General features: G+C 37.9%; 1 protein-coding gene across 10 annotated transcripts in view; it reads right to left on the bottom strand.

Moving 5' to 3' along the window:
- CFAP54 (cilia and flagella associated protein 54) overlaps nucleotides 1–21,507 on the bottom strand; it is a 300,763-nt gene that overhangs the window by 38,764 nt on the left and 240,492 nt on the right. For 7 of the 10 annotated variants that reach the window (XM_061416971.1, XM_061416973.1, XM_061416970.1 and 4 more), the window contains one exon: nucleotides 16,558–16,731. The exons of 2 other annotated variants lie outside the window; for them this stretch is intronic. In XM_061416971.1, coding sequence (XP_061272955.1) covers nucleotides 16,558–16,731 — 174 coding nt within the window. Of the gene's footprint in view, nucleotides 1–7,578; nucleotides 8,011–16,557; nucleotides 16,732–21,507 lie in introns of those variants that run through there. One more of the 10 variants, XM_061416975.1, reaches the window with a different exon arrangement.

Below are 21,507 nucleotides of genomic sequence, written 5' to 3'. Positions count from 1 at the left end.
GTGAAAGCAAAACAACCAAACAAAAACAGTTGAAAGAGTGAAGCAATTACATCTGAGGAGAGAGATTCAGGGAGAAGGAGAGCTAGACAGAGAACTGTTCTTTTTTTACTCATTAAAAATATTTGACTTTTCAAACTTTGGAAAATTTAATGAAACGTTTCTGAAAAGAAAATGAAATGAATCCCAGAGAGAGTAGCTCAAGATCTCCCAGTGCTTAGTGGTGTTTGCTCTCAGCCTGTGTTTGTTAACCTTGACTCCCAGGCTAGCACATACAATCTCTGAGGACAGGAGTGATATCTTGTACTTCTTTAGCAGTGTTTACAGCATCTCCTTTAACTTTTATTTTATGTTAGAGTATGGCTGAACAACAGTGCTGTGAGAGTTTCAGGTGCACAGCAAGCAACTCAGTCATATCCCTGCTACACGTTAACATCTTTATATTTCTGAAATTTCCATTAATCTGCTAAGAACTAGTCAAATTCCCCAAAGCATGTTAGTTGGAAATTTTAAATAGAAGCCATGCTTTATATTTAACCCCTGATTATGGAAATGACACTCTCCCTCCTAAAACTGATACTTGTCAATGGTTTTGCAACACAATTTAAAGACTTCTTTAACTGAACTTAACTGAAGCCTGGCATAGATAATTGGATTCAAAGTATAAAAGCCTGAAGTCAAAATTAACTTGAATAAAATAGGGCTGTAATTAAATAATAAAGCACTAAACTCAGAGTTGTTGTGAACCTGAGCTCTGGAGCCAGGGTGCCTGGGTTTGCCTCCACCACTTACTGGCTGTGTGATCTTGCGAAAATTATTAAAACATTATGCCTCTGTGTTCTCATTTGTAAAGTAGAAGATATGGTAATCTTCATCCAACGGATCAACGTGAGGACTGAGTCAATGTGAATTGCTTTAAGTGGTATTTAGAGCATTATTGTTGTCATTTGTAGCACCATGATCATCCCTGGCTCCTTAACCTGACCTGGATACCTCACTTCCCATATTCTCTTAGATCTGCTGCTAATCCCAAACCAGCTTCCCATCTGATCCCGCAGCCTGTTCTCATCTAATCCACTTAGTTTTCAGTTGAGAACAGTGTTTAGTTCTATTCCCAACTTGTCTTTACCCTCAGGGATAAATTATATCACCTTGCATATCCAGGACTGGATTCTTCAGGAGGTAATACACCCATGAAAAATTTTCCAATGCTTCCTTAATCACTTCTGAAAAGACTTTTTCAATGAAAAAAAAGTGATGTGATTTTTTACAAACACTGAGGGATACTATATTTAAAATTGTCTTGTATGTACATCATGATCAACTGAGATTTATCTCAGGGATGCAAGATGACTCAGTATTTGCAAATCAATCAATGTGATGCACCACATTAACAAATTGAAGAATAAAAATTACATGATTATCTCAATAGATGCGCAAAAAGTTTTTGACAAATTCAACATCCATTTATGATGAAAAAAAATTTCAACAGCATGAGCATAAAAGAGAACATACCTCAACAATATAATAAAGGCCATATATGACAAACTTACAAGTAACATCATGCTTTTCCTCTAAGTTCAGGAATAAGACAAGAATGCCCACTATGACCACTTTTATTTAATATAGTGTTTGAAGTCCTAGGTACAGCAATCAGACAAGAAAAAAAAATAAATGGTATCCAAATTTTAGAGAAAAAAGTAAAATTGTCACTGTCTGAAGATGACATGATACTATATATAGAAATCCTAAAGACACCACAAGAAAAACTATTAGAACTAATATAAATGAAGTTCGATGAAGTTTCAGAATACAAAATTAATATCCAGAAATATGTTGCATCTCTATACACTAACAATGAACTATCAGAAGGAGCAAAGAATCCCATTTACAATTTCATCAAAAAGAATAAAATACCTAGGAATAGATCTAACCAAGGAGGTAAAAGAAAGACCTGTACTCAGAAAACTATAAGACATCGATAAAAAGAAACTGAAAACAACATAAACAAATGGAGAGATATACTGTGTTCATGAACTGGAAGAATTAAAACTGTTAAAATGACCATATTTCCCAAGACAACCTACAGATTCAATGTAATCTCTATTGAAATACCAATGGAATTTTTTACAGAACTAGGACAAATGGGGAAACAATGGAAACTGTGAGAGATTTTATTTTTGGGGGGCTCCAAAATCACTGCAGATGGTGACTGCAGCCATGAAATTAAGACCCTTGCTCCTTGGAAGAAGAGTTATGACCAACCTAGACAGCATATTAAAAAGCAGAGACATAACTTTACCAACATCTGTCTAGTCAAAGCTATAGTTTTTCTAGTAGTCATGTATGGATGTGAGAGTTGGACTATAAAGAAAGCTGAGCGCTGAAGAATTGATGCTTTTGAACTGTGGTATTGGAGAAGACTCTTGAGAGTCCCTTGGACTGCAAGGAGATCCAACCAGTCAATCCTAAAGGAAATCAGTCCTGAATATTCATTGAAAGGACTGATGCTGAAGCTGAAACTCCAATACTCTGGCCACCTGATGTGAAGAACTGACTCAGTGGAAAAGACCCTGATGCTGGGAAAGATTGAAGGCGGGAGGAGAGGTGGGTGACAGAGGATGAGATGGGTAGATAGCATCACCAACACAATGGACATGAGTTTGAGTAGCCTTTGGGAGTTGGTGATGCACAGGGAAGCCTGGCGTGCTGCAGTCCATGGGATTGCAGAGATGGACATGATTGAGCAACTGAACTGAACTGAATCTTGATAAATAAGAACAAAGCTGGAGATATCATGCGCCCTGATTTCAAATCCTACTACAAAGCTATATCAATCAAAATAGAATGGTACTGGCACAAAAACAGACATATAGATCAATGGAACAGAATAGAGAGCCCAGAAATAAACCCACACTTATATGGTTAATCATTCTACAACAGAAGGCAAGTATATACAATGGGAAAAAGACTACTTCTTCAATAAATGGTGTTCAGAAAACTGGACAACTACATGCAAAAGAATTAAACTGGACTACTCTCACACTATATATACAAATAAACTCAAACTCAAGTGGATTAAAGACTTAAATGTAAGACCTGAAACCATAAAACTTCTAGAAGAAAACATAGGTAATATGCTCTTTGATATTGGCCTTAGCAATATTTTTTTGAATCTGGCAAATTATATATCTGGTAAGACATTAGTATTCAAACTATCCAAAGAACTCAGGCTACTCAACCTCAAAAAAACACAACAAATTAGAAACCTGGTTAAAAACTGGACATCTGAGAGGATCTCAGACATGTTTTCAAAGAAGACACACTGACGGTCAACAGGCACGTGAAAAACTGCTCAGCATCAAAAATTTTTAGGGAAATGCAAATCAAATCCACAGAGAGATATCACCTCACACCTAAAAGGGCAGCTACTATAAAAAAGACAACAAGTAACAAGTGTTGATGAAGATGTGGAGAAAAGGGAACACTGAAGCACTGCTGGTAGAAATGTAAACTGGTACAGCCACTATAGAAAACAATTTTTTTTAATTAAAGATAAGTTGACTCATTGGAAAAGACTCTGATGCTGGGAGGGATTGGGGGCAGGAGGAGAAGGGGACGACAGAGGATGAGATGGCTGGATGGCATCACTGACTCGATGGACATGAGTTGGAGTAGACTCCGGGAATTGATGAAGGACAGGGAGGCCTGGCATGCTGCAATTCATGGGGTCGCAAAGAGTCAGACACGACTGAGCGACTGAACTGAAATGAACTGAAAGACAGATCTACCATAGCATCCAACAATCCCACCTCTGCAAAAAACACTAATTCAAAATTATATATATGCCAATGAAAATTATGTATTTCTCAGCCATAAAAATACTGAGATCTTGCCATTTGGGACAACATGGATAGACCTAGAGGGTATTATGCTAAGTGAAATGAGTCAGATGGAGAAAGACAAATATGACAAGATTTCCTTTATATGTGGAATCTAAAAAACATGATGAAACATAACAAAACAGAAATAGATTCATAGATACAGAGAATAAACTTTTGGTCATCATAGGGGAGGGGGGTTGGGGGATGAGTGAAATAGTTGAGGGAGATTAACAGCTACAAACTTTCAGTTACAAAATAAATAAGTCACAGGGATATAATATACAACATAGGAAATATAGTCCATCATATTGTAACAACTTTGTATGGTGACAGATGGTAACTAGACTTTTCATGGTGATTATTTCATGATGTATAAAAATATGAAATCATTATGCTGAAACTAATATAATAATAATTTTTAAAAACAAATATCACTTTAAAAAAAAACTGTCTTGTCCTTACAGCCCAGGAACAATGAAAGAAGAATCTACTTTCCACTTCCATTAGATCAAGCTGATTTGTAATTTCCTCATCTTGATATCTTAATCGCCCAACAAAATGCTTGGCACACAGTATGCACTCAATAAATGTGTTATTAATTAGTTAGCAATTAGTTATACACATTTTATATAGAAATTAATATTTAAAATGAAAAGACCTAGGTTTGCATTCTTATATTTGTCACTTACGAGTTGTCACATTGGTTATTTGACCCCTATGGAACTTTGTTTCTCATGTGTAAAACGAGAGTGTTGCTTAGGTATTCTAGTTTCCTTTCAGTTCTGACATGTGACTTGGGTGGGACCAAAAGAAATCAGAGGTTACCAGTGGAGCCCACTATATGAATTGGCAATAGAATACTTCTTGGAGAGTCATCTTTAGAGTATAAGTGCATTGGTATCACCAGCCTAGACCAGTGTTTCTCAAACTTGAAAGTGCATACATTTTGGAATGTGCAAGTAAAATGCATACTCTGATTCAGTGAGTCTAAAGTGAGATTCAAGATTCTGCATTTCTAATGAGCTTCCAGGGGTGCTGGTGGTATTGGTTCCTGACCACACTCTGCAAGGGCCAGGGACTCTCAGATGCCAGTTCCTGCCTCACATATCCAGCTTTTGTCTTCCCCAGTTCCCAGAAGCTGGAGGTAATCTTGGGCCCCATATGCAGGACCAACTCTAGTTAATCACTTAGGCAACAAGTCCCAGAATCTAGAAGACCTCAGGGGAGGTCCTGGGCATCTGTATGATCTTAGTTATAGCACTCCTAACATCCAAGTTAATAACATTGAGCTTCTGCTTTTATTAAGACTTGTTAGTTTTCCCAGGAATCTTAACTCATCCTTTACCATCCAGCTAGGCCTCAGCTTGTGTTGAATGCATAGCCTGTTTGTTTGGGACCCTGAAATAGTGTCTTGCTCTTCTTAGGGGTACAAAAGCCTCCAGAAAAGAGCACTAGCTCTGTATTTCTTGTTCCCAGACTTGTTGGGCTTCTGAATAAACTTATCTCCAAGAACTATTTTAGCTCTGTACAAATCTGTGTTTTCACTTGCCAGATGGAGTCTGGCAAGCTTTGCCTGATCAGACTTCTTTAACTTGATCATGCTTGTCTGCCTACCACTTCCGTGGCCTCTGAAGAACATGCCTTGGGCTGTGCCTTCAACGCAATAGCCCCTGCAGTCGTTTGCATCCCTCCAACTTAGGTCTCAGGCCAAAAGGAAGGGCCAGCTATGGAAGCTTTATTGCCCCTCCCCTGCCCTGCTTGCTCTGGGTTGCATTCCTTGAGCCTTATCAAGTTATAAACATAACTCCAGTCTCATTCTGAACCTCAAATAGGCTGGCTTGTGAGCTAAAGCATTCTACTGGTTACCCTGTATGCTAAAAATAGCAAGAATATGAGGTGCTTTAAAGCTAAAGGCCCTAAAGTGTAATTTTGAGACAAATTTGGACCATCAAACCTTTGGTCATGGTTATATTTCCTTAAGGCTAAGCTGTAGTCTTCTTTCTAAATCAGCCATTCTTACAACGCTTTTTAATGCCAGTGTCTGGGAGGTTCATTAGAATCATAAGCTCTAGCAGTCTCTTCAGTAATTGTCCTTAGGAGACACTGAAATGGTTCAAAAGATGCTTTGCTTGTAAAGAAGTTTCAATGAATAACATGTGTGGTTCTATTATATTCTACTAAAGATAATTCTGTTAAATAGGATAGTATAATTTATAATCTAGGGTTTCTGCATCCATGGATCCAACAACTTGGGAATCAAAAATATTTTTAAAAATTCAGGAAGTTTCAAAAACCAGCATTTGAATTTGCCATGTTCCGGCAACTACCTACATAACATTTACATCATATTAGGTTTTATAAGTAATGGGGAGATGATTTAAAGTATACATAAGATGTGCAGAGTGTATGTGCAAATGCTATGCCATTTTATGGGGCTTCCCAGGTGTTACCAGTGGTAAAGAACCTGCTTGCCAATTCAGGAGACATAAGAAGTGTGGGTTCAATCCCTGGGTTGGGAAGATCTCCTGGAAAAGGGCATGGCAACCCACTCCAGTATTCTTGTCTGCAGAATCCCAGGGACAGAGGAGCCTGGTGGGGTACAGTCCATAGTGTTGCAAAGAGTCAGGCACGACTGAAGCTACTTAGCACACACGCCTGCCATTTTATATAAGGGACCGGGCATCTCTGGATTTTGGTGGATATCTGAGGGGCTTCTGAACCAATCCCCTGTGGATACTGAGGGACAATTGTACCTATCCCATAGAGTTGTTGTGAAGTTAATGAAGTAGAATACCTGTATCATCTTGTGGGGTTTCATGAGCTTCACCCAGTTTTTCCAACGTTAAACTCTACACTGAAGGTCTAAGATAATGAATAGATGAATGTTCACAAATAATATTTAAATCATCAAAAAAATTTCAGTGTTATCTTCTGAAAAAATAGACTCTTAGGTTTGAGAACATCTAGCTCTCCTAAATCAGCATTTCCTGATTGTGTAGCTGAGAATTATGGCAGCCACTGCATCTTTTATCATGACCCAATACATACATACTTATTGTCAAAGGTGGAAAAAAATGTCCCTGAACTAAGATAGGAAAACTGTGTGTTCTGTGTCTTTGCTTGTGGCTTACGAAAATTACTCAAGCAACCTGTTTAAATTAGAATTTGTTAGTTGGTGCTCCACTTCTAATCTCTGTCTGACACCAGTTCATGGGTCCATGCTAATTGTCAGATGTTATTGTTGATGCATAAAACCTTGTTATTCTAATTATCAGCCACAGATGCAGTCTTAGCATTAACTCCCCCAGATCATCCTGCCCTAGACTGATAGGGATGTGATATTTCTATGGCTTTGTGAAATGAACTTTATGCTTTGTTCCTCATTTTTTAAAACTAACTGTTGGGGTAAACAATCTGTTTCCCAACCATGCCATCCTTCTGTTTCCAAACCCTTTCTGAATGGAAATCCTCTTTTATCACTCTGTTTGTTCTCTTGTCAGCCAGTAAACAAATTCTTCAGAATGCTGAACGTCAATCTAGAAATGCTCTTTTTAACAGAATCTATCCTGAAACAAATGTTTCAGAAAACACTTCCACTTACTGTATGTGGTGCATTCTGATACTGCCTTCTTATATTTAATTTCTTAAAAAAAAAAAATACCACTTGTGACCCACTCACTATATTGACTCTATGACCCATGAGGATTCTTGGAACGGTGATTTGAAAACTACTGCACTAAATTCCCCCAAAAGAGACCACAGATTTTTTATTTTAAAATGCATGTGGAATATCTGGCAAGGATTGAACATGGAAAGGGTGGGAAGGCAAGTACTTTCAAAATACGATAAACAGCTTTCAATGTTTCTGGGAAGTTAGGTGTTAAAGTTTCTCTTTTTTGTATGGGTAGGAGGGATATATAACAGACCCGGAGTTAGCCCTAGGTTGCCAGCCTAGAGGCGCAGAATGGAGGGGCTGTTGGGAGAAGCTGTGCTTGAGAGTAAAGAAAGGGTGGGCTCTGGAGGTTTTACCATCTGACACAGGTCACATGAGTCAAGGAGCAGCAGAAGCTACCAGAGGCACCGCTAGAGGGGACAGCACTCAAGAGCTGGGAGGTGCAGGAGCAGTCCACTGCAGGAGGCAAAACAAAAAAAGATAAAAAGTGCTGAACAAGGCAAAAATATACAGGAAATGTTTCATGGGAAAGAGCCCGAGGCCCTTCTTAGAGACAGCAGAAATCAAAGGATTGCTATAGTGGAAGGTTCCTCTGCAAAAGGTGATAGTGACCAACTGTCCCATTTTTCAAAGCTTGACCCGTCTTCAAGACTCTCCCAGAACTGGACTCAGTGTTCCGTCTCCAAAGAGTTCAGGCGCTGATACTGAACTGCTCCCAAATTCTTGCCCACCTCTCCTCCTGCTCCCCAGTTAGCCCTATTGCAAACATCTATACACATGTAAGAACTAGACATGGATAAAGATATAGAATTAAAGATAATAAACATTAAAATGAGTTATGCTTGTGATACAAATTTTTAAACAGCATTCAGAGAGGAATTAAGTTTTTTCTCCCATTTACTATACACTTTGGTTTTGCTGGTTACTCAGATTTTACTCTCTTTTCTGTACAACATTGGCACCTGAAGTATCTCTAGGGAAATATTGCTGGTACACTTTATTTTTTTAACTTTTTTTCCTTTTCTGTTGCAACTCTCTCCTCTTTTTTTTTTATTTTATTTTTAAACTTTACAATATTGTATTGGTTTTGCCAAATATCGAAATGAATCTGCCACAGGTATACATGTGTTCCCCATCCTGAACCCTCCTCCCTCCTCCCTCCCCATACCACCCTTCTGGGTCGTCCCAGTGCACCAGCCCCAAGCATCCAGTATCATGCATCAAACCTGGACTGGCGACTCGTTTCATATATGATATTATACGTATTTCAATGCCATTCTTCCAAATCATCCCACCCTCTCCCTCTCCCACAGAGTCCAAAAGACTGTTCTATACATCAGTGTCTCTCTTGTTGTCTCGTATACAGGGTTATTGTTACCATCTTTCTAAATTCCATATATATGTGTTAGTATACTGTATTGGTGTTTTTCTTTCTGGCTTACTTCACTCTGTATAATAGGCTCCAGTTTCATCCACCTCATTAGAACTGATTCAAATGCATTCTTTTTAATGGCTGAGTAATACTCCATTGTGTATATGTACCACAGCTTTCTTGTCCATTCATCTGCTGATGGACATCTAGGTTGCTTCCATGTCCTGGCTATTATAAACAGTGCTGTGATAAACATTGGGGTACATGTGTCTCTTTCAATTCTGGTTTCCTCGGTGTATATGCCCAGCAGTGGGATTGCTGGGTCATAAGGCAGTTCTATTTCCAGTTTTTTAAGGAATCTCCACACTGTTCTCCATAGTGGCTGTACTAGTTTGCATTCCCACCAACAGTGTAAGAGGGTTCCCTTTTCTCCACACCCTCTCCAGCATTTATTGCTTGTAGACTTTAGGATTGCAGCCATTCTGACTGGCATGAAATGGTACCTCATAGTGGTTTTGATTTGCATTTCTCTGATAATGAGTGATGTTGAGCATCTTTTCACGTGTTTGTTAGCCATCTGTATGTCTTTTAAAAGGTGCTTTAAAAATGATGCTTACCGAGTGTATCATATATATATTTGAAGTTATTAAACTTTAAAATAGTGTAATACTGTTAAAATTACATAATAATAAATAACAACTACTATTTAGGTTCAATTCAGCTCAGTTGCTCAGTTGTGTCCAACTCTTTGCGACCCCATGAATCACAGCATGCCAGGCCTCCCTGTCTATCACCAACTCCCAGAGTTTACACAAACTCATGTCCATCAAGTCGGTGATGCCATCCAGCCATCTCATCCTATGTTGTCCCCTTCTCCTCCTGCCCCCAATCCCTCCCAGCATCAGAGTCTTTTTCAATGAGTCCACTCTTTGCATAAGGTAGCCAAAGTATTGGAGTTTCAGCTTCAGCATCAGTCCTTCCAATGAACACCCACGACTGATCTCCTGTAGAATGGACTGGTTGGATCTCCTTCCAGTCCAAGGGACTCTCAAGAGTCTTCTCCAACACCACAGTTCAAAAGCATCAGTTCTTCAGTGCTCAGCTTTCTTCACAGTCTAACTCTCACATCCATACATGATCACTGGAAAAACCATAGCCTTGACTAGACGGACCTTTGTTGGCAAAGTAATGTCTCTGCTTTTTAATATGCTATCTAGGTTGGTCATAACTTTCCTTCCAAGGAGTAAGCGTCTTTTAATTTCATGGCTGCAATTACCATCTGCAGTGATTTTGGAGCCCCAAAAATAAAGTCTGACACTGTTTCCACTGTTTCCCCATCTATTTCCCATGAAGTGATGGCACCAGATGCCATGATCTTAGTTTTCTGAATGTTGAGCTTTAAGCCAACGTTTTCATTCTCCTCTCCTCTTTCACTTTCCTTTTTTTTTTTTAGTTCCTCTTCACTTTCTGCCATAAGGGTAGTGTCATCTGCATATCTGAGGTTATTGATATTTGTCCCGGAAATCTTGATTCCAGTTTGTGCTTCTTCCAGCCCAGCATTTCTCATGATGTACTCTGCATATAAGTTAGGTTACATTTACACAATTAGGGCTTTCCTGGTAGCTCAGACAGTAAAGAACTCGCCTGCCAATGCAGGAGATATAAGAGACACAGGCTCGATTCCTGGGTCAGGAAGATCCCCTGGAGAAGGAATGGCAACACACTCCAGTGTTCTCACCCAGAGAATTCCACGGACAGAGGAGCCTGCAGTCTACAGTCAATGGGATTGCAAAGAGTTAGACACAACTGAGTGACTAACACGTTTACACAATTATCTCTGGGGTACTCATGATACAGAAAACTTATCTACCAAAGGTCACAAAATTACTAAGTATAATAACAGAACTGGGATTCAAAACAGGAGTTTGATCTGCCCCATTCTGAGGGCTCTAGAACCTATGTTCTTACCACTGCACTAATGAAAGCAAAATAAATAAAAAGAAGACCATTCCTAGTAAAACTGTGCAAAGACAGCCTCCAAAGTGGTTCATCAAAGAAGTCAGAATATTTTTTAAAGCAACAGCAATTTGACTCTTAAGAGCAACACTGGAAATGAGTAACATTTTCAATGTACTAAAAGAGAATAATTTCCAAGCTTGAATTCTCTACTCCATAAAAATTTACTTCCTAGATAATGTAAAACAATGACATTTGTCAGGCAAACAAAAATTGAGAGTGTTTGCCTCCAGAAGATGCTCACCAAAAGAAATTTCAAAATATATACTTCAACAGAAAGAAGTGATCCTAAATGGAAAGTCTAAAATGCAAGAGGGAATAGAAAGCAAAGCAAATGTTGAATATATATAAAATTCTAAAGGAAAATAACTCCTGTATAAAATAAAAATAATATTATCTTGGTTACTAAAAAGAAAATGTACAATAATATAAGTCATTACAGGAATAAAGACATTATTCATTGACTTTAAAATTGATAAGTATGTATGTTGTCCTGAGGGGTAACCACTAAAAGCACAGCAAAAGCGTGCATAATTTCAAAATTCAGAGAGTAAAAATGCATGAGAAAAACAATCAATCCCAAAATGAGAGAAAGACAGAAAACTGAGAGAAGTCATAGTTTAAAATAATATGGTAGATTTCAAAACAAATAGAGTAGCATTTATATTAACTGTGACTGAATTACCTTTGCTAGTCAAAATACAATGTTATCAGACTGCATTTTAAGATATCCAAGCATTTATTCTTATTTAAAAATACAACTAAAACACAAGGACACAAAAGGGCTGAAAGCAAAAGGCTGGAAAAAGAAATACTGTGAAAATAATAATCATGAGAAAGTCATTTTCCTTTAGTAATATCAGACAAGGCAGACTTTATGAGGGAAAAAGTATTCTTATGAAAAGGTCAGAAGTCACTTCAAAACGACAAAATACTGAAATCGCCAAGAAGTCACAATGCTTGTCAACCTGATCGTACCTAAGAACAAAGCCTCTGATTACATAAAGCAAAATTTGACAGAACTACACGAAAAAACCAAGGAACAACAATCTCGGTGACAGAATTAAATGGTAAAATCTCTTGAACACATAGGTTTGAATTGTACAGGTCCTACTTTATGAGGATTCTTTTCAATAAACATGTACTATTATACTATTATACACAATCCATAGGTGGCTGAATCCACAAATGTGGATGTGGAAAGCCAACTGTAAAGTTACACATAGATTTTTCATCTGTGTGGAAGGCCAGCAGCACCCTGACTCCTATGTTGTTCAAGGGTCAACAGTTCTTGATTTAAAAAAATAAGAAGCCAAACAAAAATAGAAAAGTCAGTAACGATACAGAGTACCTGGATAAGACTACACAAACTGGCCTATTGCACATATATCAACACTGCCTCAACAACTGAGGAGAGCACATTCTTTTTAAGAGCAATGGAATATTTACACAATAAACATTTCCTGGTGAAAAAGCAAGTTTCAACAAATGTCAATCATATAGAATATTTTTAATTAACACAGAACAAAATAATCTAGGAATAAATAACAAAAGATAACTAGAAAAACTTCATATAAGTTGTAATTTCAGAAACATGTTGAAATGACTTGTTAAGTCAAAGAAGAAATCATATTGGAAATTTAAAAAGTTATTTTTTAACTGAAAGATGATGACAATACTATAATAAAAATTTGTAGGATGAAGCCAAAACAAAATTTAGAGAGAAACTGATAGCCTTAAATGCATAGATTAAGAAAGAAAGGACTAAATATTGAGCTAAACATCTATGTCAAGAAGTCAGTTAGGAAAAGAAAACACATACACACATTACAAAAAAAAAAAACAGTAGAGGAAAGATATGTAGGATTAATGAAATAAAATTGATTAATGAGAAATCTCTGGTGACAATAACCAAGAAAAAATGCACCGATAAGCAATATATAAAGTTTCAAAAGGGGCACTTCAGCTACAAATACACAGATTGGTTAAAAAGATGAGCATGAGTGCTTAGTCACTCAGTCGTGTCTGACTCTTTGTAACTCCATGGATGGTAGCCCACCAGACTCCTCTGTCCATGGGATTCTCCAGGCACAAATACTGGAGTGGGTAGCCATTGCCTTATCCAAAAAGATGAGACAAATTTTAAATAAAATGGAAAATTTCCTAGAAAAAGAAACTTTAGACAAAACTGAGTCAAGAAGAAATAGAAAACCCCAATGTCACAGGGGTGACAGTTAAAATACTTAAAACTTGTTTTGACACATGCACTTACCATTAGAACAGATATTAGCCCAACCAGAACTGATACCAGCTCTGAAAACCAGCACGTTGTTAGTACTATTGCTTAAAGACTGCCTCTAACTATGGAGACTTACATCACTAGTCTTATATTGCCTCACAACAAAAACATAAATGCTTTACTCTGATAAACTCTTAGCAAGTATCTGAGAAAAAGGGTTACTCCAAACTTACAACCCTGGACTGTGTGGATTGCAACAAACTGTGGAAAATTCTTAAAGAAATGGGAGAGATGTCTATTTAGTTCTTTGGCCCGTTTTTTGATTGGGTCGTTTATTTTTCTGCAATTGAGCTGCAGGAGTGGCTTGTATAACAAACACATGAAAAGATGCTCAACATCACTCATTATCAGAGAAATGCAAATCAAAACCACTATGAGGTACCATTTCATGCCAGACAGAATGGTTGCAATCCAAAAGTCTACAAGCAATAAATGCTGGAGAGGGTGTGGAGAAAAGGGAACCCTCTTACACTGTTGGTGGGAATGCAAACTAGTACAGCCACTATGGAGAACAGTGTGGAGATTCCTTAAAAAACTGGAAATAGAACTGCCTTATGACCCAGCAATCCCACTGCTGGGCATATACACCGAGGAAACCAGAATTGAAAGAGACACATGTACCCCAATGTTCATCGCAGCACTGTTTATAATAGCCAGGACATGGAAGCAACCTAGATGTCCATCAGCAGATGAATGGACAAGAAAGCTGTGGTATACATTGTGGTATACATTGTGTATACACAATGGAGTATTACTCAGCCATTAAAAAGAATTCATTTGAATCAGTTCTAATGAGGTGGATGAAACTGGAGCCTATTATACAGAGTGAAGTAAGCCAGAAAGAAAAACACCAATACAGTATACTAACACATACATATGGAATTTAGAAAGATGGTAACGATAACCCTGTATGTGAGACAGCAAAAGAGACACAGATGTATAGAACAGTCTTTTGGACTCTGTGGGAGAGGGAGAGGGTGGGATGATTTGGGAGAATGGCATTGAAACATGTATAGTATCATATATGAAATGAATCGCCAGTCCAGGTTCAATGCAGGATACAGGATGCTTGGAGCTGGTGCACTGGGATGACCTAGAGGGATGGTACGGGGAGGGAGGTGGGAGGGGGTTCAGGATGAGAAACACGTGTACACCCGTGGAAGATTCATGTTGATGTATGGCAAAACCAATACAATATTGTAAAGTAAAAAATAATAATAATAAATAAATGATAAATGGTTAAAAAAAAAAAAAAAGAAATGGGAATACAAGACCACCTTACCTGCCTTCTGAGAAAGCTGTATGCAGGTCAAGAAACAACAGTTAGAGTCGGACATGGAACAACAGACTGGTTCCAAACTGGGAAAGGAATACGTCAAGGCTGTTATTGTCACCCTGCTTATTTAACTTATATCCAGAGTTCATCATGAGAAATGCCTGGCTGGATGAAGCACAAGCTGGAATCGAGATTGCTAGGATAAATATCAATAACTTCAGATATGCAGATGACACCACTTTTATGGCAGAAAGCGAAGAACTAAAGAGCCACTTGATAAAAGTGAAAGAGGAGAGTGAAAAAGTTGGTTTAAAACTCAACATTCAAAAAACTAAGATCATGGCATCTGGCTCCATCACTTCATGGCAAATAGATGGGGAAACAATGGAAACAGTGACAGACTTTATTTTGGGGGGCTCTAAAATCAGATGGTGACTTCAGCCATGAAATTAAAAGATGCTTGCTCCTTGGAAGAAAAGCTATGACCCACATAGACAGCATATTAAAAAGCAGAGACATTACTTTACCAACAAAGGTCCATCTAGTCAAAACTATGGTTTTTCCAGTAGTCATGTATGGATGTATGAGTTTGGCTATAAAGAAAGCTGAGCACCAAAGAACTGACACTTTTGAACTATGGTGTTGGAGAAGACTCTTGAGAGTCCCTTGAACAGCAAGGAGATCCAACCAGTCAATCCTAAAGGAAGTCAGTCCTGAATATTCATTGGAAGGACTAATGCTGAAGCTGAAACTCCAATACTTTGACCACCTGAAGCGAAGAACTCACTCATTGGACAAGACTCTGATGCTGGGAAAGATTGAAGCCAGGAGGAGATGGGGACAACAGAGGATTAGATGGTTGGATGACATCACCAACTTGATGGACATGAGTTTGAGCAAGTCTGGGAGTTGGTGATGGACAGGAAAGCCTGGCATGCTGCAGTCCATTGGGTAGCAAAGAGTTGGACACAGCTGAACGACTGAACTGAACCAAGTTCAGTGGTAAAGAATTTGCCTACCTCGCAGGAGATGCAAGAGTCTCTGGTTCGATCCCTAGGTAAGGAAGATCCCCTGGTGAAGGAAATGGCAACACACTCCAGCACTCTTGCCTGGAGAATCCCCATAAACAAAGAAGCCTGGTGGGCTACAGTCCATGGGATGGCAAGAGTTAGACACAACTTAACAATTATATCACCACCACAAACTTACACAAACTTCACTATTGAACAGAAAACCATGATTTTATTTATCAATGAATTTTATGAGCCTAACAAAAGGCTCATACAGAAAATATCTGACAAAGATAGCACAAAAAGGAAAAACTATAGCCCAACATTACTCTTGAGTGAAAGTCACTCAGTTGTGTCCAACTTTTCGCTACCCCATGGACTATACAGTCCATGGAATCCTCCAGGCCAGAATACTGGAATGGGTAGCCTTTCCCTTCTCCACGGGATCTTCCCAACCCAGGGATTGAACCTAGGTCTCCCACATTGCAGGTGGATTCTTTACCAGCTGAACCACAAGGGAAGCCCCATTTCTCTTGAAAATAGTGGCAAAAATTCATTAGGAAACATTAGCCAACCAAATCCAATAAAATTAATACATCATGGCCAATTTCAGGAGCACATGGTTGATTTAACATATAAAATCAACTACCATATTAAAAGAGATCAGTCATAAAGTCATCTTAATAGATATAGTAAAATAGTCACAATAAAACTTTCTATCAAAGTGGAAGTATGAAAAAATCTCCTTAATGTGATAAAGGATAACTATAAGAAAACACTAAATGTCACATATAATGGTGATACACTGAAAAGTTTCTTTTTAAGTTCAGGAAAAAGGAAAACGATCAACAGGAATCAGACATTCTCAAGATTTCTTAGTTACTTGCACAGTTATTTTACTAGACAATATAGATTCTAAATTGCTGGACATTTCTGTGTATATGATTAGAGGATATTCTCTAGTCTTATAATGGCTCCGTTAAATTTTACATCCAAATCTAAGATTTAGCTTTGTAATTATGTTACATACCATAGGTTCTGTTTCCTTTGGAGGTTTTTCCAGGGGAGGAATGTACCACTGAAAACAAAGTTCTTTGTTTAAAGCTTGTGTTGCCACAACTGGTGGCACCACGTCTCCATACAATGTGCTGCTAACGGTCTTTAGTGATAAATCGGAGCATAGAGAAGCATTGGTTACTCCTGTCTGGGGAACAAAGAGAAACATTCACTTTATTGCTGGCAATGAATGTATTCAATATTTAAGACATTCATTCAATTTTCATTCAATAGTGACTATACTGGAAAACTCTGGGAATCATCTCAGCTTGCTTTATGGATGTAGGTCTTAAAAACCTCCCGATTACCACAGAGAAGACTCTTCTGTGGAAAAAAAATATGCTTCAAAACCCAGTGGACTCAACAAATGTCTGCCACTTTGGTGAATATCCAAGAATAACGATCTAGAGGGGAAATATCAGTGCTATCACTTCAGTCTCAAGATCACCATAGAGTCTAAGAACATCTACTTTTCTTCTGGTTTATTCATTGGTATATATATACTAAGGGTTTGGTTACAATTTATTATCTGCTTTTCAACAACATTTTTTTTTGTAGTACCTTATGAAAAATTAGACACAGTTTTTGCTCTAAGAGGTCAAAATCCATTACTTTCATTCCCTCTTTAAATGAATATGGCTGGTTTGCAAGTTTAGTCTTGCTTAATCTGGGCCCTGCTCATTTGATAGAACTTGGTCACTGAATCAGGAGTTTTCAAGAAGCATAAATGTATAGATTGCAATTGGTGATTTCATAAAATATTTACTTAGTTCTTTAAGGTAGCTTAAAAACGTAAAGCATGATTGCTGTTAACAAAAGTAGAGTCTAGCCAGAAAGATAATAATAATGATAATATCTCACTTCTAAAAAGGACTTTCTTCAGTGGAGTGTAAACTATTTTCAAAATTAAATTCTCATTATTCCCAAGATTACAGTGTGGTAACTGGAAAGCAATTCTTCTGCTAAATCTTGACCTCCAAAGGCATCTCAAGGTTTGGTGACCAAGGGGAACATGTCAGTGACTGTAAAGAAAGGCCTGGTGTTTCTGTAAGACTCTCTGCCTTCCACTTCTGAGCCTGTTCAAGACACAACTGAAGACTGTCAATGCAAAGTCTTCAAAATAAAATAAAAAGAGAAATAAATACACTGACCTTTCTGGTTGTCTACTGATAAAAGAAAAAAATATGTCTTGACTGAAAGGTAATGCTAGGGTGAAAACTATTTTAAAATGTCTAGAGACTATCATAAAAGGATATGATAAGCCAGAATCCTCATTTATTAGCACTAGGATACTAAAAGCATGACCAACATGCACAATAAATAAAATTATTAACTCTACGTCAGGCAGTTCACCAAAAAATCAGGTAAATAATTGATTCAGGAAAAATTATTCATTTTTTTCCATATTTGAGTGCCTTTCAGAGCTTCTGACAACTATTTTAGAAAATAATTCATATTTAATAACTAGCTAAGTGGAGAAAAATAAAAAGTAAATACCTATGTCAACATAGATATAGCGTTTATTCATACAATAGCATAATAATAATGAACTGCAACAGAAATCAATATTAATATAGGCATTTAATTTTCTTTTCTCTTTTAAAAAACACAATATCTAATTCCTAATGGGATTAATTACATAAGCTAGTCAATGGGCTATACACCAGGTACTTTCGATATGTTTGATTTATTCTTTGAAAGGAATGAAACAACAGACCTACCAGAAGCACTCTTGCTTCATCATGTACTATAAACATCAAATCACTCTGCACTAATCAAATGTTTGACCTTACACAGTCTGTCACGGGCACACAGACTAAACATGGATAACTCAGCATTGTGCACCATTTTAATCATGTCCTTTCTGGAATTTTTAATGTAATTTGTTTGGCGTCTTTGTTTTTCCATCATAAAGCTTCAACAGACTTGACGATAGGCAGACTCACAAAGCTGATGAGCATGACATGTATATATGATGGTTCTAGAAATGTATCTACTTCTTTGTGGGGGAAAAACAGGTTTAAGTACAAAATTATGGGAAGGGCTTGATTGAAATGGCCTCCTGAGTGATTAAAGGCTCAGAAATGTTATTATAAAAGTCAGCCAAGCTTGGAGTTTACTTTTAAAAAAATCCAAAAGGCTTTATGCTCGTTAGCTGTCTACCCCAGTGAAAAGAACACATGATTAGGTGGCTTGCACCTGTCAGGCAAGCGACAGTGATCTCCAGGGCTGATTATTCTGGGAGAGTGTTCCACTAATTATATCAAAATAAAGAGCAAACACGGTGAAACAACTCTTTGACATCATTACTGTGTTAGAAATACTGTATGTATTCACACTGTGTTCAAGGTTGTATGTTTGGAGCACCATCCTTAGGAACTGGGTAATGATAGGCTGCCCTTAGTAATGCAATGCTCAGCAAAGCTCCTTTCAGAACAGTATTTAAGAAATCACATACATTAGTTTCCAAACTCTTATAAAGTATTCACAAGACTACATCCACTGAAACTATAGTTCTCAACTTTCTCATTCTCTCTCTTCTATTCCAAAACACCTGAGGTATCTGGGACACATGGAAGGAATCCTCAAGGCAGTCTCAGGTCCTAGGAGGGGTGACTCAGACAGTTGTGTTAGATGGAATGATCTGATCCTACTCTACTGGTTCCCGCCAGGTGGAGGGCCAGACGTTAACAATATATCCCAGGCCTTTTCACCTTCTCTCTGCTCCTCTCCCTAGAGAGTTACTTGACCGGTATCCGAGAAAAAGAATTTTGGATATGCATAATTCTACCCTTCTTCCGAGCATATTGTTTTCAGGGAGTGAACATCCTCTGCTCCTTCATGCGACAGATTTTAAAGGGGTTTCTGGCCCCACAGGTTTTAAAGAGACCTGTAATGACCCCACTCTCCACCAAAACCCATCAGCCTGGACTGGTAGAACTGTCAACTTTGCTAATCACTATTAGGGAGACCATTTAGCCGTAAATATAAACCATTTCCTACAGTATTAACACATGACTCATAAAGTAAGGTATTTTTTAATCTCAGTATGTCTTACTCTTTTATTTCTCAAATGACTTAGAATCTGAGACAGGAAATAGGGGCATTGAGTTTGGGGCATTCCAATACTTCCAGTATCTAGGAAGTAATCTGAAAAATCCTCCTGTGTGGATTGCAATACACTGCCGTGGGGGCAATAACCCTAGTTGAGACTCACTTAACTGAATCCATAAATATTCCTTAGTGGGTCTTTCCACTACTTTTTAAAATCACTCTCCTCTCTTGTTCCAAAGAACGATCTTTTTAAAATTTTATTATTTACCCCAAACACAAGGGTGAAAGTGAAAGACAAAGAGTCAGAGACAAAGACTATACATGGACTGTATAGTCCATGGGGTCACAAAGAGTCAGACATGTACAGTCCATGGAATTCTCCAGGTCAGAACACTGGGGTGGTAGCAGTTCCCTCCTCCAGGGGATCTTCCCAACCTAGGGATTGAACCCAGGTCTCCAGCACTGCAGGCGGATCCTTTACCAGCTGAGCCACAAGGAAGCCCAGGAATATTGGAGTGGGTAGCCTATCCCTTCTCCAGGGAATCTTCCCCACCCAGGAACTGAACCGGGGTCTCCTGCATTGCAAGCAGATTCTTTACCAACTGAGCTATCAGGGAAGCCCTAAACATAAGGCTACTATACTCCAGTAGGATAAGATGAGCAAAGGTTCCCGTTGGGAACAAGACACATTTTCAGGTCACTTCTCTGGGACAGTTGACAACAGAAACATGAATGTGTCTGGTATGGGTATAATTGTAAAAATTAAAGGGCTATATGGTGAAATCCAAAGTCAAGATAAATCAGTGGGTTTTTTCCCCCTAGTTTTGAAAGAATTCTATGCAAATGACTTGATTTATTCATTTCACAAATACATATTGAAAATTTACACTATTTTCTCTTGGGTTCTCTACTATAATTTCAAAGCAGAACATACGAGCCTTGTCCACAAACATTCTCACTCTCCTGCCCCCATTGTATCTGCTAATGGTGTCATCATGCTCTAGGGATCACAGACAGGGGTTCCAAATGATGGGATAAAACTTTTCTCATTCCCTCTTCTTTTGCCATCGCCATAGAGTCACTAAGGTGTTTTTTTTTTTCAATTTTACGTAAGCAACATCATTTATATCCATCTCTTCATTCCCATTCCTCATGACCATAAGCTTAGTTGTTTCATCATCTCTTTCTCGGATAACTTCCTTTCACTTATACTTTGCCAATCAGCCTTACGTGCTATTGACAGTAGAACTAACATTTTGATTTTCATATTCTTTCTGCTATTAACCTGGCCATGTTTTTCTTAAAGAGCATCTGTGAGGGGCTGTCATTTTCTTTTGTGCTAACTCTACCAATCTTTCTCTACTACCACACCAGAGACTATGCTTTATCCACTCCTGCTTTCTCCACCACCTAAGAGTGTCTGGCATATTGTTAGTATCCAACATATGTTTGTTGAACATACCAAATTTGAAATAAATCTCCATTTTTACTGAAACTCTTTATACTTTTTCAGTATCTTCCAATCCACCCATTTTGGTAGTTTATTTAAAAATTACTATTATTCAAGACCCTAGTAGCTTGTTCAAGACCCTCTTTTACATCTCTTCACTAGATATTTTGGGGAAGTCCATCCAACTGAATAACACTTTCCCTCCCCCAACCACAAAATCTTCAAACTTTTAATTTACTTAAAAACTTGCCATTTACCCTTAGCATACTTATGATTGCTAACAATAAAAATGAATGCTTTTTATTACACATGTAAAACAAAGGTACAGAAATTGGGTATAGATTGAGAAAGTCTCAGTTTAATTTCCTTATAGGGTATTATATTGAAATTTGTATAACTTCTTGGCAAAATGACTCTGAG

The sequence above is a fragment of the Bos javanicus genome, chromosome 5 (genome assembly GCF_032452875.1).
Source record: "Bos javanicus breed banteng chromosome 5, ARS-OSU_banteng_1.0, whole genome shotgun sequence".
In the NCBI taxonomy this organism is placed as follows: Eukaryota; Metazoa; Chordata; class Mammalia; order Artiodactyla; family Bovidae; genus Bos; species Bos javanicus.
This window is presented reverse-complemented; position numbering and strand designations above follow the sequence as displayed.